At 60.3% G+C, this 16,598-nt stretch overlaps 5 protein-coding genes across 10 annotated transcripts in view; 2 read left to right on the forward strand and 3 right to left on the reverse strand.

The window, feature by feature from the left end:
- Nucleotides 1–65: 65 nt before the first annotated feature.
- On the reverse strand, nt 66–3,687 carry CLDN6 (claudin 6). The gene is made up of 2 exons (XM_003804688.5): nt 3,530–3,687; nt 66–1,396 (listed from the first exon to the last, which is right to left on the reverse strand). The coding sequence occupies exon 2, from the start codon at nt 1,373–1,375 to the stop codon at nt 713–715; it is 663 nt and encodes a 220-aa protein (XP_003804736.1). The 5' UTR covers nt 1,376–1,396; nt 3,530–3,687; the 3' UTR covers nt 66–712.
- A 1,994-nt stretch (nt 3,688–5,681) lies between these two features.
- On the forward strand, nt 5,682–7,735 carry TNFRSF12A (TNF receptor superfamily member 12A). 2 transcript variants are annotated; one of them, XM_003804687.5, is made up of 4 exons: nt 5,682–5,845; nt 6,567–6,671; nt 6,907–7,041; nt 7,123–7,735. In XM_003804687.5, exons 1-4 carry the CDS (start codon nt 5,752–5,754, stop codon nt 7,176–7,178), a joined length of 390 nt encoding a protein of 129 aa, XP_003804735.1. In that variant the 5' UTR covers nt 5,682–5,751; the 3' UTR covers nt 7,179–7,735. The 2 variants fall into 2 exon arrangements, with proteins under 2 accessions (XP_003804735.1, XP_063454361.1); XM_063598291.1 differs by having other exon boundaries at nt 5,689–5,845; nt 6,907–7,735.
- A 245-nt stretch (nt 7,736–7,980) lies between these two features.
- On the reverse strand, nt 7,981–9,333 carry HCFC1R1 (host cell factor C1 regulator 1). 2 transcript variants are annotated; one of them, XM_008962771.6, is made up of 4 exons: nt 9,199–9,333; nt 8,826–8,882; nt 8,585–8,713; nt 7,981–8,350 (listed from the first exon to the last, which is right to left on the reverse strand). In XM_008962771.6, exons 1-4 carry the CDS (start codon nt 9,291–9,293, stop codon nt 8,215–8,217), a joined length of 417 nt encoding a protein of 138 aa, XP_008961019.1. In that variant the 5' UTR covers nt 9,294–9,333; the 3' UTR covers nt 7,981–8,214. The 2 variants fall into 2 exon arrangements, with proteins under 2 accessions (XP_008961019.1, XP_008961028.1); XM_008962780.6 differs by lacking the exon at nt 8,826–8,882 and having other exon boundaries at nt 9,199–9,330.
- A 23-nt stretch (nt 9,334–9,356) lies between these two features.
- On the forward strand, nt 9,357–13,112 carry THOC6 (THO complex subunit 6). 2 transcript variants are annotated; one of them, XM_003804690.6, is made up of 13 exons: nt 9,357–9,717; nt 11,068–11,183; nt 11,284–11,348; nt 11,423–11,526; nt 11,611–11,648; nt 11,725–11,773; nt 11,876–11,947; nt 12,039–12,141; nt 12,227–12,276; nt 12,371–12,433; nt 12,530–12,640; nt 12,726–12,860; nt 12,937–13,112. In XM_003804690.6, the coding sequence occupies exons 1-13, from the start codon at nt 9,679–9,681 to the stop codon at nt 13,015–13,017; spliced, it is 1,026 nt and encodes a 341-aa protein (XP_003804738.1). In that variant the 5' UTR covers nt 9,357–9,678; the 3' UTR covers nt 13,018–13,112. The 2 variants fall into 2 exon arrangements, with proteins under 2 accessions (XP_003804738.1, XP_063454356.1); XM_063598286.1 differs by having other exon boundaries at nt 9,496–9,620; nt 11,072–11,183.
- A 133-nt stretch (nt 13,113–13,245) lies between these two features.
- BICDL2 (BICD family like cargo adaptor 2) overlaps nt 13,246–16,598 on the reverse strand; it is a 31,156-nt gene continuing 27,803 nt past the window's right edge. For all 3 annotated transcript variants that reach the window (XM_063598284.1, XM_003804689.6, XM_063598285.1), the window contains 8 exons: nt 16,306–16,521; nt 16,067–16,183; nt 15,820–15,966; nt 14,922–15,116; nt 14,657–14,806; nt 14,062–14,192; nt 13,710–13,830; nt 13,246–13,635 (listed from right to left, as the gene is read on the reverse strand). In XM_063598284.1, the coding sequence (XP_063454354.1) occupies nt 13,468–13,635; nt 13,710–13,830; nt 14,062–14,192; nt 14,657–14,806; nt 14,922–15,116; nt 15,820–15,966; nt 16,067–16,183; nt 16,306–16,521 (1,245 nt within the window). In that variant the 3' untranslated portion in view covers nt 13,246–13,467. The remainder of the gene's footprint in view (nt 13,636–13,709; nt 13,831–14,061; nt 14,193–14,656; nt 14,807–14,921; nt 15,117–15,819; nt 15,967–16,066; nt 16,184–16,305; nt 16,522–16,598) is intronic.

The following is a 16,598-nucleotide window of genomic DNA, read 5'->3' on the forward strand; positions in this document are numbered from 1 at the left end:
ACTCACTTATGCCCATCTCCTCCCCTAGCCAGGGTGGGCACTCAGTAACCCGCTGCAACACCAAATGCACTAACAAAACATGCTTTATTTGGTAAAAATGTGAGTGTAAAGGGGGTGAGGTGGGGCGGGCAGGGCAGAAGGGTGCAGTGTTGTAGGTGGGGGCGGGGGTCTACATAGCTGGGACCTGGCCCTGGGGGGTGGACGTCTTATCAGGACGGAGGAAACAGAGGTCACAAGTTCCGGAGGTGGGCAGTCCTTTGTTAACAGATCACTTGCTTTTCCAGGGGTGAAGAGAGGAGCTCCAGAGACCTGAGTAGGATGGGGGGCAGCTGTCCAGTGACATCTAGGGAAGCCCAGCCCCCAGCAGCAGCAGGAACTCTTGGGGACAGTCTGTCTTGTTGCAAAGCCAGCACAGCAAGCAGCCTCCGCATTAGTTCCATAGCTTGACTGGCTTCTAAGATGGGCATGTCAAGATCCAGAATCTCAAAGCATCCCCTCTTTGGCTCCATCATCCAAGGGTGAGAAACAGCAGAGCCTAAGTGGGAGTCTGAGTCAACACCTTGGCTCAGTTTTCAAATGAATTTTAAATATCCTCAGTCAAAAGAAAAATAGCAGGAGGCAGAAACAAAAGGTACGAACCCATCCCAAAGCTGTTGGGCACTGCCACTTCTGGATGGCTCTAGCGCCAGTGGAGCCCCCATTCCCCTCCACGTCAGACGTAATTCTTGGTAGGGTACTCAGAGGGCCCCCGAGAGATGGCAGGGGCAGATGTTGAGTAGCGGGCCATGTAATGGCTGGGGCCCTGGGACCCCCCCGAGGGGCAAGTGCAGCACAGCAGCCCCCCACCCAGCAACAAAAGGCCTGAGGCCGCCCAGCCCAAGTAGAGGGAGGCCCCCAGCTCCCGCTTTTGGGCCTCAGCCACCAGGGGGTTATAGAAGTCCCGGATGATGGCATGCGCCGTCCAGCACACGGGGATTAGCGTCAGGACCCCTGAGATGACAAAGACAATCCCAGAGGTGAGCACCAGGCGGGCCTTGGAATCCTTCTCCTCCACACAGGTGGTACACTTGGCCCCAGCAAGGTAGACCAGCAAGCCGAACAGGGCCACAAGGAGGGCGATGACACAGAGGGCACGTGCAGCTTGCAGGTCCTGCGGCAGCGCCAGCAGTGAGTCGTACACCTTGCACTGCATCTGGCCGGTGCTCTGCACCACGCAGGACATCCACAGGCCCTCCCACACCACCTGGGCCACCACGATGCTGTTGCCGATGAAAGCGGTCACCTTCCACATGGGCAGGGCGCAGGAGACCAGGCCATTCACCCAGCCCAGCAGTGTCAGGACGACTCCCAGGATCTGCATTCCGGCAGAGGCCATGGCGAGGTTGAAGGAGCTGCACTGTGTTTGGGACAGAAGCACAACAAGGTGAGGCCTGGCAGGCCCAGACCTCAGGCCACATGTGGACAGGACTCTAGGGGCATGCACCCTGGAAAGTGGTCATCACATCCTGGAACTCAGTCAAGACGTGCTCCCTGAGCCTCACTTCTCGTGGGCAAAATGGACAGTTAATGCTTTAGCATTTATTATTCTTTCTAGTTATGTGACAGGCACTGGCTGATGACAGTGAATGTGCAAGCAGCCCTGCCCTGGCTATCCTGAGTGCAAATGAAAGATAACAGGATGAAACCTATACAATGACAGTCCAAGGCCAGAGCCAGTGATCAGGCTGCAAGGCGGCAAAAAGCAGGATGACAGGACGGTGCGATTTCCAAGCAGTTTCCGTGTAGAATGGTTCAATTCTAGCCCTGAGTTTAAGGCTCAAAACTTGTCCATTTCTTTTGTTTGTTTGTTTGAGACGAGGAGTCTCGCTCTGTGGCCCAGGCTAGAGTGCAGTGGTGCCATCTCCACTCACTGCAACCTCTGCCTCCCAGGTTCAAGCGATTCTCCTGCCTCAGCCTCCCAAGTAGCTGGGATTACAGGTGCACACCACCACGCCCGGCTAATTTTTTTTTTTTTTTTTAAGACGGAGTCTCGCTCTGTCGCCCAGCCTGGAGTGCAGTGGCGGGATCTCGGCTCACTGCAAGTTCTGCCTCCCGGGTTCACGCCATTCTCCTGCCTCAGCCTCCCGAGTAGCTGGGACTACAGGCGCTCACCACCACGCCCGGCTAATTTTTTCGTATTTTTAGTAGAGACAGGGTTTCACTGTGTTAGCCAGGATGGTCTCGATCTCCTGACTTCGTGATCCTCCCGCCTCAGGCTCCCAAAGTGCTGGGATTACAGGCATGAGCCACCACACCTGGTCTTAATTTTTGTATTTTTAGTAGAAACAGGGTTTTATCAAGTTGGCCAGGCGGGTCTCGAACTCCTGACCTCAGGTGATCTGCCCGCCTCAAGCCTCCCAAAGTGCTGGGATTACAGGTGTGAGCCACCATGCCCAACCAAAACTTGTTAATTTCAACACTAAGATTGGAGATCCTAAGCTTCCTCCCACCACCCAATGTCCCTCACAACTTGGTTCCACACCCCAGGCTGGCAGACACCAGGACCAGGAGAGATGAAGAAAAGCATCATTAATCCCCCACCTAAAAGCAGTTCCTTCCCCAAAGCCACTGGATAACTCCCTGGCCCCACCCTTCTGACCTCCCCTAGGCGCTGGAGAGCATAGCCTCAAGGCTGAGGGCCTTTTCCTATGAATTCTAGACGTAAATGCCGTGCTAGACTCCCCTCAACACCAGTTCTCCCACCGCCACCTGGCCTGCACCTGTGTCCCCTCAGTGTTGGAGGTCGTGGAGGGAATCACTTCTGACTAGGGCCGGGCTGTGGCCTCCCACCGCCCAGAGTTCTTTCATTGTACGGCTTGGACCTAAACTTTTCCCGGCCGGCAGCGGTCGGAGGGCAGGCTCTACTCATTAGCCGGGGGCCCCAGGCCTGGGCGGAGCAGGCCACCTTGGGGAGACTGGCTGGGGCACGGTGCTCCAGCGCTCAGGTCCGGCCCTTAGGCCTCTGGCCGAGTTAGGGTCGGGGCCACGCTGGTCTAGGCGCCCAGGCCTCTCCCCTCTGAGTGTGCCCCTGCCCCTTTCTTTTTCATGCACTGCATGAAAAAGACTCTGTCCGAGGGCGCCCCGGCCCACCCGACTCTGTCCGAGGGCGCCCCGGCCCACCCGACCACCCCAACCTGGGAGCCGCGCGCCCTGGAGGGGTTCTATAGCTGCAGTGGCCGCAAGGTCCGCTCCCCCAGGTGAGGGGGAGGGGGGAGGGGCGCCCCGCCCCGAGAGGCAAGGCAGGTGGGGGAGGGGCGCCAGGGGTTTCAGAGTCTTTGTCCCTGGGGAGGGGGGAGGGCGTTTAACCCTTGGGAGCCCCGAAGGACCTATCACCTCGGAGGCTTGGGCGCGGACCGGCCGACCCCCTCAGGGACTCGCCCATCCAGGTGGCCGCAGCCCGAGTTCGCACGCACCCCTACCCACGCCGCCACCACCCTGCACCCGGCCCCAAGAGGCGTCTCTCCAACACGCACACTAGCCCCGGACTCACCTGCGAAGGAGATAAGGGAAATTCCTAGGCCGAGTGTCGGGACAGGGGCGGAGGCGGGGGTCTTAAAGAAGCGGTGACGTCACTGGACCACCGCCCCGGAGGAGGGGCAGAGACCCTGTCCCTGACGGCAGCGGGCGTGCGAATCCCAGGCTTGTCAGAGGGGGGCGCTGGAGGCTGGGGTCGCTGCGCCCGCCTCGGGCTGGCAGACGTCCAGACTCACCCAGGGTGAGGGCGCCAGGCTTAGGGTAGAACAGAGCTTGAGACTCCGCTTCACCACTTAAGCAGCGCGGTGACATGGGGAACTCACCTAACCTTCCCGAGCCTTCGTTTCCTACTCTGCAAAATGGAGATAACAAGTCTGCATTTTATTATGTAACTACGTCTTAAGGTACAAATTAAAGGGCATACTATTGGTATTATTTTAGAGAAATATTTTCACTGTGTCACCCAGGCTGGAGTGCAGTGGTGCGATCACGGCTCACTGCAGTCTCGACCTTCTGGGCTCAAGCGATCCTCCCGCCTCAGCCTCCTGAGTAGCTGGGACTACAGGCAGCACACGCCACCGTGCCCAGCTAATTTATGTTTTGTTTTGTATAGACAAGGTCTTGTTATACTGCCCAGGCGTCTCGAACTCCGGGACTCAAGCGATCCGCCCGCCTTGGCCTCGCACTGCGCTGGGATTACCGGCTTAAGCCACCGCGCCCGGCCAGATAATATTATTTTTATGTTGCTGGTTTTTTGTTGTTGTTTGTTTTTGAGATGGAGTCTCGCTCTCTCGCCAAGGCTGGAGTGTGGTGGCGCGATCTTGGCTCACTGCAAGCTCCGCCTTCCGGGTTCACGCCATTCACCTGCCTCAGCCTCCAGAGTAGCTGGGACTACTACTACAGGTGCCCGCCACCACCCCCGACTAATTTTTTTGTATTTTTAGTAGAGACGGGGTTTCACCGTGTTAGCCAGGATGGCCTCGATTTCCTGACCTTGTGTTCCGCCCGCCTCGGCCTCCCAATGTGCTGGGATTACAGGCGTAAGCCACCGCGCCCGGCCTGTTTTGTTTTTTTGAGATGGAGGCCCTCTCTGTCGCCCAGTCTGGAGTGCAATGGCGCTATCTCGACTGACTGCAACCTCCGTCTCCCAGGTTCCAGAAATTTTCCTGCCTCAGTCTCCCGAGTAGCTGAGATTACAGGCGCCCACTACCACGCCCGGCTAACTTCTTTTTTTTATTTTTAGTAAAGACGGGGGTTCACCATGTTGGCCAGGCTGGTCTCGAGCTCCTGACCTCAGGTTTAATTCTTATACCCCCCGGGCCCTTAACAAAGCTGTAGTGGCCAGGCTAACCTGGGCAACATAGTAAGACCCTGGTCTCTACAAAAAATACAAAAATTAGCCGGACGTGGTGGGGCAGGGCCTGTGGTCCCAGCTACTTGGGAGGCTGAGGTGGGAGGCTCACCTGAGCCCAGAGAGCCGTGTTCGTACCACTGCACTCCAGGCTGAGCAAGAGTGAGACGCAATCTCAAGGGGGGGGGGGGGAAGGAAGCTGCAGTGATCTCTGCATGGATTGGTCGTGTGTCTGATTTCTTTTTATTGTTTGTTTGTTTATTTATTTATTTATTTGAGACGGACTCTCACTCTGTCGCCCAGGCTGGAGTGTAGTGGCGCGATCTCGGCTCACTGCAACTTCTGCCTCCCGGGTTCAAGAGATTCTCCTGCCTCAGCCTCCTGAGTATCTCGGATTACAGGCGCGCGCCACCACGCCCGGCTAATTTTTGTATTTCGAGTAGAGACGGCGTTTCACCACGTTGGTCAGGCTGCTCTCGAACTCCTGACCTCGTAATCCGCCTGCCTCAGACTCCCAAACTGATGGGATTAAAGGCGTGAGCCACCGCGTCCGGCCGTTCGTGTCTGATTTCTACACGTGCTGCCGAAGCGAGCACTCGTGTCTAATTTTTGATTTCCCCACACCACGCACGCTGGACTAGATCACCGGCTGGGCAAGGAAGGGGGTCTGCGTCCCTGCGGGGTCCTGGCAGCTCCCGCGCCAGGACTTTGTTGAATGAATGACTGAACTGAGCGGGCGCCGCGGGGCGGGGCGTCCCGAAGCGGACCTCAAGGCGGGCGGAGGCGAGAGCTCCGCCCCGGAAGGCGGGGGCGGGGGCGGGGCGGCGGCCGTGGGTCCCTGCCGGCCGGCGGCGGGCGCAGACAGCGGCGGGCGCAGGACGTGCACTATGGCTCGGGGCTCGCTGCGCCGGTTGCTGCGGCTCCTCGTGCTGGGGCTCTGGCTGGCGTTGCTGCGCTCCGTGGCCGGGGAGCAAGCGCCAGGTACGCGGGACTCCGGGGTCGGGGAACCCCGGGCCGGGGCTCGGGAGCCGGACTGGGTGTCTGGAGAACAGCGCCGAACTGGGGGAACAGGCGGATGTGGGGATCTGGGGTCAGGTGGCCTTCAAACAGCTCGCTCCCGGCTGTGGGAAGTTCCATCACTCTCCAAGCTTCATTCACAATCCGGGCCTCAGTTTCTCCCACCGTCCAATTGGGGTTGGAGGGGTCTTCAGTTCCAAAAGTCCGAAGTACTTCGAATGCAGAGAGAAAGTGAGTGAGGGCGGGATGTTTAGTCTAGGAAGGGGCACGCCCCCAGCCTGGTCCGTACAGGGTCTAACTAGCCCCAGTGATCGATGAGTTGGGGAGGCCGTCGAGAGGCACTAGGGTCTGTGCCCTCTATACCATGTGGGGTGCCCCCTTCCATCCGGTGACTTCAGTGCCCAGCTATGCGGGGGGAGGGACTGGGGTCGGGCCCGGTGCCCAGGAGTGAGTCACCCGCCGGCGGCAGGGGGGTTGTGGGGACCTGACCCCCCCACCCCCAGCGTCCCGCGCTACGCCCTCCCTCCCGGAGCTGCCGTGTCCCTGTCGGGCCGTGCGGTCACCTGTGAGGAATGCGCGGGGAGGGCGCCAGTGACTCACGTTATTCGAGCCGGCCGACCCTGACCTCAGACCCCAGAATAGCCGAGTCCCGCCCCCAGCCTCTGACCCGAGGCCCCCTCCCCAGGCACCGCCCCCTGCTCCCGCGGCAGCTCCTGGAGCGCGGACCTGGACAAGTGCATGGACTGCGCGTCTTGCAGGGCGCGACCGCACAGCGACTTCTGCCTGGGCTGTGAGTGGGGGGCAGGGCCAGTGGCCAGCGGACCCCAGACTGGGAGGGAGGGTGGCTGGTGCGCAGAGCAGGGCCGAGAGCTTTGCATCTGGGAAATCAATCGGGAGGAGGTGGGAGCTGGGAGGGGGCTCCGGTCAGGGAGGAGGCCACGTTTGGGAGAAGGCAGAAGGCTCAGTCTTAGGGGGCGGGGCTGGCCTGGAGAGGGGCGAGGTCTGACTCCGAGTCCCGCCCCCAGGCGCTGCAGCACCTCCTGCCCCCTTCCGGCTGCTTTGGCCCATCCTTGGGGGCGCTCTGAGCCTGACCTTCGTGCTGGGGCTGCTTTCTGGCTTTTTGGTCTGGAGACGATGCCGCAGGAGAGAGAAGTTCACCAGTAAGTGTGCCCTGGCCTGCCCAGCCCTGTCAGCACTCGACCTTTTCTCTGCTGCTGACGACCCCACCTCTTATCTTGCAGCCCCCATAGAGGAGACCGGCGGAGAGGGCTGCCCAGCTGTGGCGCTGATCCAGTGACAATGTGCCCCCTGCCAGCCGGGGCTCGCCCACTCATCATTCATTCATCCATTCTAGAGCCAGTCTCTGCCTCCCAGACGCGGCGGGAGCCAAGCTCCTCCAACCACAAGGGGGGTGGGGGGCGGTGAATCACCTCTGAGGCCTGGGCCCAGGGTTCAGGGGAACCTTCCAAGGTGTCTGGTTGCCCTGCCTCTGGCTCCAGAACAGAAAGGGAGCCTCACGCTGGCTCACACAAAACAGCTGACACTGACTAAGGAACTGCAGCATTTGCACAGGGGAGGGGGGTGCCCTCCTTCCTAGAGGCCCTGGGGGCCAGGCTGACTTGGGGGGCAGACTTGACACTAGGCCCCACTCACTCAGATGTCCTGAAATTCCACCACGGGGGTCACCCTGGGGGGTTAGGGACCTATTTTTAACACTAGGGGGCTGGCCCACTAGGAGGGCTGGCCCTAAGATACAGACCCCCCCAACTCCCCAAAGCGGGGAGGAGATATTTATTTTGGGGAGAGTTTGGAGGGGAGGGAGAATTTATTAATAAAAGAATCTTTAACTTTAAATGGTTTGGAGAGGCAGTGATCCCCGACTGACTCCCCTGAGCTGGAGGGAGGGAGTGAGTCAGCCAGCCGCGGGGGCGGGGGTGAGGCTCTGACTCACACATTCTCAATGCCTGGAACTCAGCCGGCAAGGACCTGGCTGGCCCTAACAGTTTTCCAGGGAAGATCTTGAGGAGAAACCCCAGCATCCCGCGCCTCTGCCCTCTCCACCATCCCCAAAAGCCCCAGGTTCCAGACTGAAGCCTTCCTTTGCTCAGCAATCTTTATTCAGTTCTTCTTGGGGGTGGGATGCCTCCCTTCCCATGCTCCCACCCCTCCCATCCCAGAACTCCGTTGGGCTCAGTGTCCTCTGTTGAGGGAAGGTCTTGGTGCCCAGATGCCTACTCTGCAGGAGAGGGAGGAACCTTGTCCCTTTGCGGGAGTCGCTGGTCTCTTCTGTTGTGGGGAAGAAGGAAGGTGGGAGGGGCACTGTCCACCAGCACTCAGAGCTCCATTATGTCCCCAGCTGGGGTTGCAGGGTAGGGGGGACTGGGGGTGTCCCCCAGCCTCAGCAGACGGAGGGCCTCAGGGATGAGGCTGCCAGGATAGCGCCAGAGAAGCAGCTCAGAGCAAGGGCTCCTAGAAGAGGAAATGACTGTCAGGGCATGGGGCTGAGGCTGGCCTAGCTGAGCACCTCCCACCAGGTCCAGGTCCCCAGGGGCTCCTGGGTTCCCAGCACTTTCCAAAGAGCCAAGATGGGAAACAACCCAGAGGTCAGCTAGAGCTAAAAATGGCACGATGAGGCAGGGCCTGAGGTCAGCTGTGAGGACCGCCTGTGATTCTGCAGAAGGCCTGGCCAGTGGAGGAACCTACCTGAGTGGGGGCAGGGCTGGGGAGAAGGTCATGGGGGGGCTGCAGTAGGGGTGGTCATTGTGCAGGCTGAGTTGAGAGAAGTGGGTGGCCATGTTCTCCTCAGACAGAAACTGCTTGCGCAGAGGCTCCCTGGGGAGAGATGGGAGAGAGGCAGGCTGGGATACTGACACAGGAGGCAGCCTGTTGGGGACCAGAGGTGACAGAGATCTTGTTGGGAGTTCCTCCCTGCCCCCAAACTCACTGCTCCTCCTCCAGGCGCCGCTTGGTGCTCATGGGCACAGCTCCTCGGAGAGGGGAGCTGGGAAAAAAAGAGAGCCTGGTGCACCCCACCCTCTTGGCCCCTTCCCAAGGATCTGCCCGCCCAAGCCTGCAGCATCAGCCAGGAGCCCCAAGCCCATTCCTGTCTCAGCTGGTGCCGGTCCCCGCTCTCCTGGACCATCCAGCAGGGTACCTCGGAAGTCTCGACCCTGAGCCGCAGCCCCAGTCCCATCTCAGCTCACGCCTAAGCCCCGCCGATTCGCCCCACCCCGTGTTCATCCTACAGACCAGTCCTGAGCACCCAGCCAAAGCTCCTACGGCCCTTGGTCAGGCCCACCCTGGTCCCCTACACGCACCTGGCGTCCAGGCCCCAAGTCACCCCCAAGGCGGCCCGCGGGAGGCGCTGGGCCCCTCCCTGGGGGCCTCGCTGCAAGGGCTGCTGCAGGATCATTGGGTTTTGGGGTCCTGCGGGTGGGATCTGGGCGACAGGGGAGGAGTCTCTGAGGGCGTGGCCAAGCGAGGATGGGCGTGGCTTTAGGCGGGCACAGCGGCGAGGTTCTGCGCGGGCGCGGAAGACGGGCGGCGCGTGGCGGAAGGCAGGCTTGCTCCTCGGGGTGGGGGAGGGTATCCGGCTTAAGGGGGCTGCGGTGGACGCCACTTCTTAATGTCGGGGGTCTTCGCGGCGCTCACCTCGGCTCCTAGGGTTCGGGACGGTACGCACCAGCCACCTTCGCGCCGAAGGCGGTAGGGCGCCACGGAGAGGAACCGCTCTAGGCACGTAAGGCCTCGTGAGGTTGCGTCGCGCGCGGAGCACTCTGGGACTTGTAGTTCTGGAGATGGAGCGAGCTGTGCCGCTCGCGGTGCCTCTGGGTCAGGTGAGACGCACGTGGTGCGCGTTGCCTTCTGGGGTTTGTAGTTCACGCATGGCTGGGACGGGGCGAGCAGGGAATCGTGCCCTGAGCCCTGTTTTGCCTGGGCTATTTGTGGAACTCAGACTCTGACCAGGGGGGCGGGATGGTAACCCAGAAGTGCTTCAGGGGCTTAACGCAAGTCAGAGAGTAGGAATTATAAATCAGTACGTTTTTCTATGTTGGGGTAGTAGAGGTACTTTTTTTTTTTTTTAATTTTCTAGTTCTTGCAAAGCACTTTTTTTTTTTTTTTTTGAGACAGAGTCTCACTCTGTCACCTAGGCTAGAGTGCAGTGGCGCGATCTCAGCTCACTGCAACCTCCGCCTTCCAGGTTCAAGCGATTCTCCTGCCTCAGCCCTCCAAGTAGCTGGGACTATAGGCGTGTGCCACCATGCCCAGCTAATTTTCGTGTTTTTAGTAGAGACAGGGTTTCACCATGTTGACCAGGCTGGTCTCGAACTCCTGACCTCAGGTAATCTGCCTGCCTTGGCTTCCCAAAGTGCTAGGATTACAGGTGTGAGCCACCACGCCTGGCCAATTTTTTTTTTTTTTTTTTTTTTTTTTTTTGAGATGGAATTTCACTCTTGTTGCCCAAGCTGGAGTGCAGTGGCTCCATCTCGGTTCACCGCAACCTCCGCCTCCCAGATTCAAGCAATTCTCCTGCCTAAGCCTCCTGAGTAGCTGAGATTACAGGCATGCGCCACCACTCCCAGCTAATTTTGCATTTTTAGTAGAGACAGGGTTTCTCCATGTTGGTCAGGCTGGTCTTGAACTCCTGACCTCAGGTGGTCCACCTGCCTTGGCCTGCCAAAGTGCTGGGATTACAGGCGTGAGCCACTGCGCCCGGCCCCACATTTTTAAATTTTTTGTTGAGACAGAGTCTCACTATGTTGCCCAGGCTGCTCTCAAACTCCTGGCCTCCCAGAGCGCTGGATTACAGGCATGAACCACCACACCCGGCTTAAGCACTGAGTGACAGCCCCACGTAAAGCTCTTGTCTATACACTAGCTCATCTAATTGTGATGGAATCTTCTGTGAGCTCCATTTGTCAGTTGAGGAAGCTGGCAGGAGAGGCCTGGGTGCTTGCTCAGAGGTCCCTGAGGCATCACTTCAACTCTCCCCTTCTTCAGTGTCTTCTTGGAGCCACCCATGGGACTGCATGGGCAGGTGCTGGCTTGGGGCGGGGCCGCCTCAAAAGAAGGCTGAGAAGTCAGGACAGTGGGAGGCCTGGCAGGTTTTGGGGGAAGCAGGGAGGACTCTGTGGATGGGAGGTTTCATACGTCCCAGGCAGGCCTCATCCAGTCTTTCCCTGCAGACAGAGGTGTTCCAGGCCTTGCAGCGGCTCCATATGACCATCTTCTCCCAGAGCGTCTCACCATGTGGGAAGTTTCTGGCGGCTGGCAACAATTACGGGCAGATTGCCATCTTCAGGTACCCTCTGCCGCTGTCCACCCATTAGCCCTGGCACTTGGCCCTCATGGGACGGATGCCCCTGTTTCTGACTCCTGGGTCCCCTCCGCTGTCCCTGCAGCTTGTCCGCTGCTTTGAGCTCAGAAGCCAAAGAGGAAAGTAAGAAGCCGGTGGTGACTTTCCAAGGTGGGTATAGCTGTGGAGTCTGGCTTCGGGACTTTGGGTGGGATTGACTCACTCAGTTCTGCGTTTCTCTTTAGCCCATGATGGGCCCGTCTATAGCATGGTTTCCACCGATCGACATCTGCTTAGTGCTGGGGATGGGGAGGTGAAGGCCTGGCTTTGGGCGGAGATGCTCAAGAAGGTAAGGAGTCGAGCTTGGGAAAGGGCTGGGGTGCCTGGACCCGGAGAGAGCCTTTGAGGTCACCTGGTATTTTCTCTTTTGAAGGGCTGTAAGGAGCTGTGGCGTCGTCAGCCTCCATACAGGTGAGCAGGGCCACGTGGATAGAGGGTGCATCAGGGTGAAGCCACTTCCTCACTGACCTTGCCTTTCCTTCCCCAGGACCAGCCTGGAAGTGCCTGAGATCAACGCTTTGCTGCTGGTCCCCAAGGTCTGAGCCCCATGTGACTGTTCTTGGTCCAAACTTTGATCCTTCACCCTCTGCCTATCCTGATTTGACATTGACTTTCTGCCTCACCCTGCTCCTCCACAGGAGAATTCCCTCATCCTGGCTGGGGGAGACTGTCAGTTGCACACTATGGACCTTGAAACTGGGACTTTCACGGTGAGCAGGGTCCTGGAGCCCTAGAGCAGGTCTAGGTCAGGGAGAGGCACTCTTCCTAGGTCTCCTCCTGACATCGCCCCTCTACATGCAGAGGGTCCTCCGGGGCCACACAGACTACATCCATTGCCTGGCACTGCGGGAAAGGAGCCCAGAGGTGCTGTCAGGTGGCGAGGATGGAGCTGTTCGACTTTGGGGTAAGCAGGTGGCTGGTTGGAGGGCAAGATGGCAGTGAAGGAGGCTGAGGCAAGTGGGGCACCACTCACAGTTCTTTCCCCGCAGACCTGCGCACAGCCAAGGAGGTCCAGACGATCGAGGTCTATAAGCACGAGGTGAGGGTGTGACCGTGGCCATTGTCCTCTTCTCCCCCAACTCCTTGAATTCTCCAGGTCTTCACCTCTTTCCCTCCTCCCCTCCCCATCCCAGGAGTGCTCAAGGCCCCACAATGGGCGCTGGATTGGATGTTTGGCAACTGATTCCGACTGGATGGTGAGCTGGGCAGACTGTTGGATGGGATGGCAGCTCCGGGCCCTGTCAGCTGTGGGCCTGTGGTTCACAGCTGGGGACTCCCACCTTTCTGTCCAGGTCTGTGGAGGGGGCCCAGCCCTCACCCTCTGGCACCTCCGATCCTCCACACCCACCACCATCTTCCCCATCCGGGCGCCACAGAAGCACGTCACCTTCTACCAGGACCTGGTGAGGCCCTGTGTCTCACTTCTGCCACCCCCACTGACTCTTCCCTTCAGTCCTGACCCCTGAGCACCTTCCCTGTCCTCTGCAGATTCTGTCAGCTGGCCAGGGCCGCTGCGTCAACCAGTGGCAGCTGAGCGGGGAGCTGAAGGCCCAGGTGCCTGGCTCCTCCCCAGGGCTGCTCAGCCTCAGCCTCAACCAGCAGCCTGCCGCGCCTGAGTGCAAGGTGGGTCCGGCAGGGGCCACGGAGCGGCTGGGAGGCAGGGGTGTGGGCAGGCCAGTCATGCCCCTCTTTCCTCCAGGTCCTGACAGCTGCAGGCAACAGCTGCCGGGTGGATGTCTTCACCAACCTGGGTTACCGAGCCTTCTCCCTGTCCTTCTGATCTCCGACGACACCCCCAGCCAGCTCAGGGTTTTAGAGTGTTTTTCATTTTCTTTTCTTTTTTTTTTTTTTACAATAAAGTTTCAGGCTTTTTTACCATGCTCTTTCTTTCTATGAATGGGGGCCAAATCGGTGGAGTGATTTATATATTACTCTGTCCGATCTTGATACATAAATACCCAGCCCCATCCCTGCCCTAGAAAAGATAGACCTATATTAATTCGGAAAATAGCTCTGTTCACCTGCCCCTGCCACCCACCTGGAGCTCCTGCCCCACAAAGCTGGCCCCTGCTCCGGATGAGCCCCTGCTCCCGATGAGCCCTTGCCCAGCATCCTGGGGCGGGGAGGGCATCAGCTTCTTTTGGAAGACAATCTGGGCCCTGTCGCTCCATTGGCCTGAAGAGGAAAGTGAGCCCCTAAGTGGGCAAGGGCAGCCCTCTGGGCCCAGCCGTCAGGTCCTTCGGAAGAGGTTACTGAAAAAGCCACCGGCGGGCCCGGGGCCCAGGCGCAGCGAGAAGCGGGGCGCGGCACGGCGCGGGGTCGACGACGACGCGGCGGCGCTCAGCTCCTTCTGGCGCTGTGAGCGCAGCTGCTGCCCGATCACCACCTGCATGTCGTCCTGCGGGAGGCCGTGGTCGGCTCAGCGCCGGTCCCGCCCCCTGCCCCGCCCCGCACACGGGCCCCGCCCCTCACCTGCCAGGCCTCCAGCTCCTGCGTGAGCGCCACCTTCTGGCGGATGGCGCGCAGCAGCTCCCGAGACAGGGAGTCTCGCTCCAGCGAGACGCGGTTGAGCTCCAGGGACAGCTCCAGGGCCCTAGGCGGGGAGGGGCAGAAGACGCGTTTGAGGGCGCTAGGGCCTCAGGGAGCCGGGGTGGCGGGGGACTTCTGGACCCGGGCGGGAGGAGGGCTGCCAACACCTAGATCAAGGAGGTCAGTGGGCCCCTGGGTGGGAGTGGGGATCATTATAACCCGTATCAGAAGAGGAATCAGGAGCCCAGGAGGGCCCAGAGGGCGCTGGGGCGGTGGTCAATGGCTTGAGGCTTACTTGTTCACGGCCTCGTCCCGGTCTGAGAGGGCACTGTGCAGGGCCTCCCCAGGGTCTTCCTGCGCCCGCAGCTCCTTCTGCCTCTGCAGCTCTTCCCGCAGGGACTGCAGCTCTGCCTGCTGCAGCGAGATCTGTGAGCAGAGGAGGGGGACCGTGCGGCAGATGGGCCAATGGGCCTCCCTGCTTCTCCCAGCAGCCCCGACTCTGGCTCTCCCCACCCCTCCTCTGCCTGCGACAGACACCCCAGGCAGCTGTGGCCCAGGCAGCTGTGGCCCTGTGCTGGAGACTCCTATATGAGCCCTCTGAGCCCCTCAGGCTGGTGCGGGGTGGAGTGGAGCAGGGTTAGTTGGAGTGGTATAACCCTGCAGGAGGGATGCAGGGAGAAGCATTGGGAGTGGAACTAAGGGGAGAGGTGCTGTCCAGGAAGTCTTCCTGGAGGAGGTGGCATACAGGCTGGCTCTTGAAGTAAGTTTGTTGAGATGAAAGCCGATCCAGGTATAGGGAGCTTAGTGGGCAAAGGCTGGGAGGTGGACATGGGAGACAGAAACTGACAGCTGGAGGGGCCGTGCATCCAGCACCGTGCCCTCTCCCCCACCTCATCTTGCAGCTTGGCCACTTCCACCTCCTTCTCCTCCAGTATCTCCGCTGGACTGAGGGATGCTCGCTTCTTGGGGGGCTCTAAGATCTCTTCCGGGGGTGAAGGCTGGGGGCTGGACGCCTTTCGGGTCTTTGGGGACCGGGTGGTCTGTGGGCCAAAGAAATGGGTTAGTGGTGTGGAGTTTATTGGGGAAAGGAGGAAAGGAGGAGCCTGCAACCCTCTCGATGGCACAGGTAAGGGGGCTGGGGCCCCACGAGCTCACCGGGGTGTCTCCGGGTGCGTCGGCGCCCTGGCCCTGGTCGCCGTCGTCGAGGCTGTGGGCCAGTTCTGACTGCAACGAGGCACCCGACACGTCGGCGTCCTGGAGGCGTGACTCCTCCTCCAGCTCGGAGACACGCCGCTGCAGCCTCCGCAGCGCACTCAGCGCCTCCCCAGCCTCTGACCGTGCGCGTTCCAGCTGTGGACGGTCCCGCAGACGGAAGCGCGGGCGGTCAGCGGGACGCACCCAACGCCGACATCCCGCGGCAGGTCCACACAGGGGTGCCGCGGAGAGCCCCGCACCCCAGCGGCCCAGGCTGTTCCCGTTCCTGGATCGCTGGGCGCCTTGGGCCGTGCACCTCCCTCAGCAGATATACAGTTTCCTCGCCTATAGAGCAGGGCCGCACCTCGAAGAGCCCCATCTCCTCCCCTGCCCAGTCTACCTCCTCATTCAGTAATTGTTTCATGCAGCATTTATTGGTGCTACTGAGGCTGCTTGTCCCACAGTAGTAAGAAGGGGCACCGGGATGCGAAGGAAGGCAAGCTGACCCCAAAGTGCAGACTCCTTTGATCTCTAACATCAGAGCCTGCATCCTCTTTTCATTTCTTTTTCTCCATCTCCATTGCCCAGCCATGGTCTAGGGGCTGTCATTCCTGGCCTGAGCTCTGGCATCAGCCCCCTCCCTGCTGTTCCAGCTGCCAGGCTCTGATGCACTCTAAGAGCATGCCTCCCCTGCTCAACAGCCTTCCGTGGCTCCCACTTGCCCATGGGCTAATGCCCATGCTCTTGTGGGCCAGCCTCTGGGCCTCCCAGTGATCCAGCTCCGGCCTCATGTCCCAGAAAGCCCTGAAGCCATTGCTAAGGGTCCAGGCAGTTGTAGTCCCCCAGCCCTGCAGGTCACCTCCAGGCTGTGCTCCCGCCGCTCCCGCCTCAGCAGCAGCAACTCCTCGTGGGTGGTCTGCAGTCTGCCCTGACCCTTCTCCACCTCCTCACGCAGGCCTCGGATCTGGGCCTCCAGGTCCTGCCGGCGGCTCTGCAGCATCTGGTTCTGGGGAAAGGCCTGAGAGCTGGGGACAGGGGCAGCCCCTCCCAGCCCTCAGCCCGGCTTTTCTGGCTCAGATAATCCCCCAGCCCCAACTGACACTCACTTCCCCCTGCAGACTCTCCAGCCGCGTCCTCAGCTCTGCCCCAGCCAGTGCCTGAGCCTGGCACTGTCCCCGAAGGGCGTCCAGTTCCCTCTGAAGTTCCTGCTCAGTCTGGGAGGCCTGGGGAGGTGGAAAGACGGACAGAGGAGCCTCAGCACCAAGCCCAATGCACCCACTCCCCACTGGGGACCCAGGCATCCTCCCCCACCTTGTCCAGGGCCCTGGGGTCAGGGCCATCCCACCTGAGCCAGCTGCTGGCTGAGCCGGAGGTTCTGCTCGCTGAGCTCGCTGAGGGCCCGTGCCCGTTCTCGCCCACTGTCCTGCTGCTCCGAGCGCTGCTCCCCAAGCTGGGCCCGCAGGGCCTCCACGTCCCCCTCCAGCTCCACGGCCCGGGCCTCCCACTCGGCTCCTCGGGCTGCCAGGCCTCGCCGGAGCTCATGGTTCTCCTGCTGGAGCCGCTGTGGGGGCCAGGGCAGAGGGACAGAGGCAGAGAGGCACCGATTAGACTGGGCAGGCACAGAGAGATGGCGATGGA

This window comes from Pan paniscus, chromosome 18, assembly GCF_029289425.2.
Source record: "Pan paniscus chromosome 18, NHGRI_mPanPan1-v2.0_pri, whole genome shotgun sequence".
Classification (NCBI taxonomy): domain Eukaryota; kingdom Metazoa; phylum Chordata; class Mammalia; order Primates; family Hominidae; genus Pan; species Pan paniscus.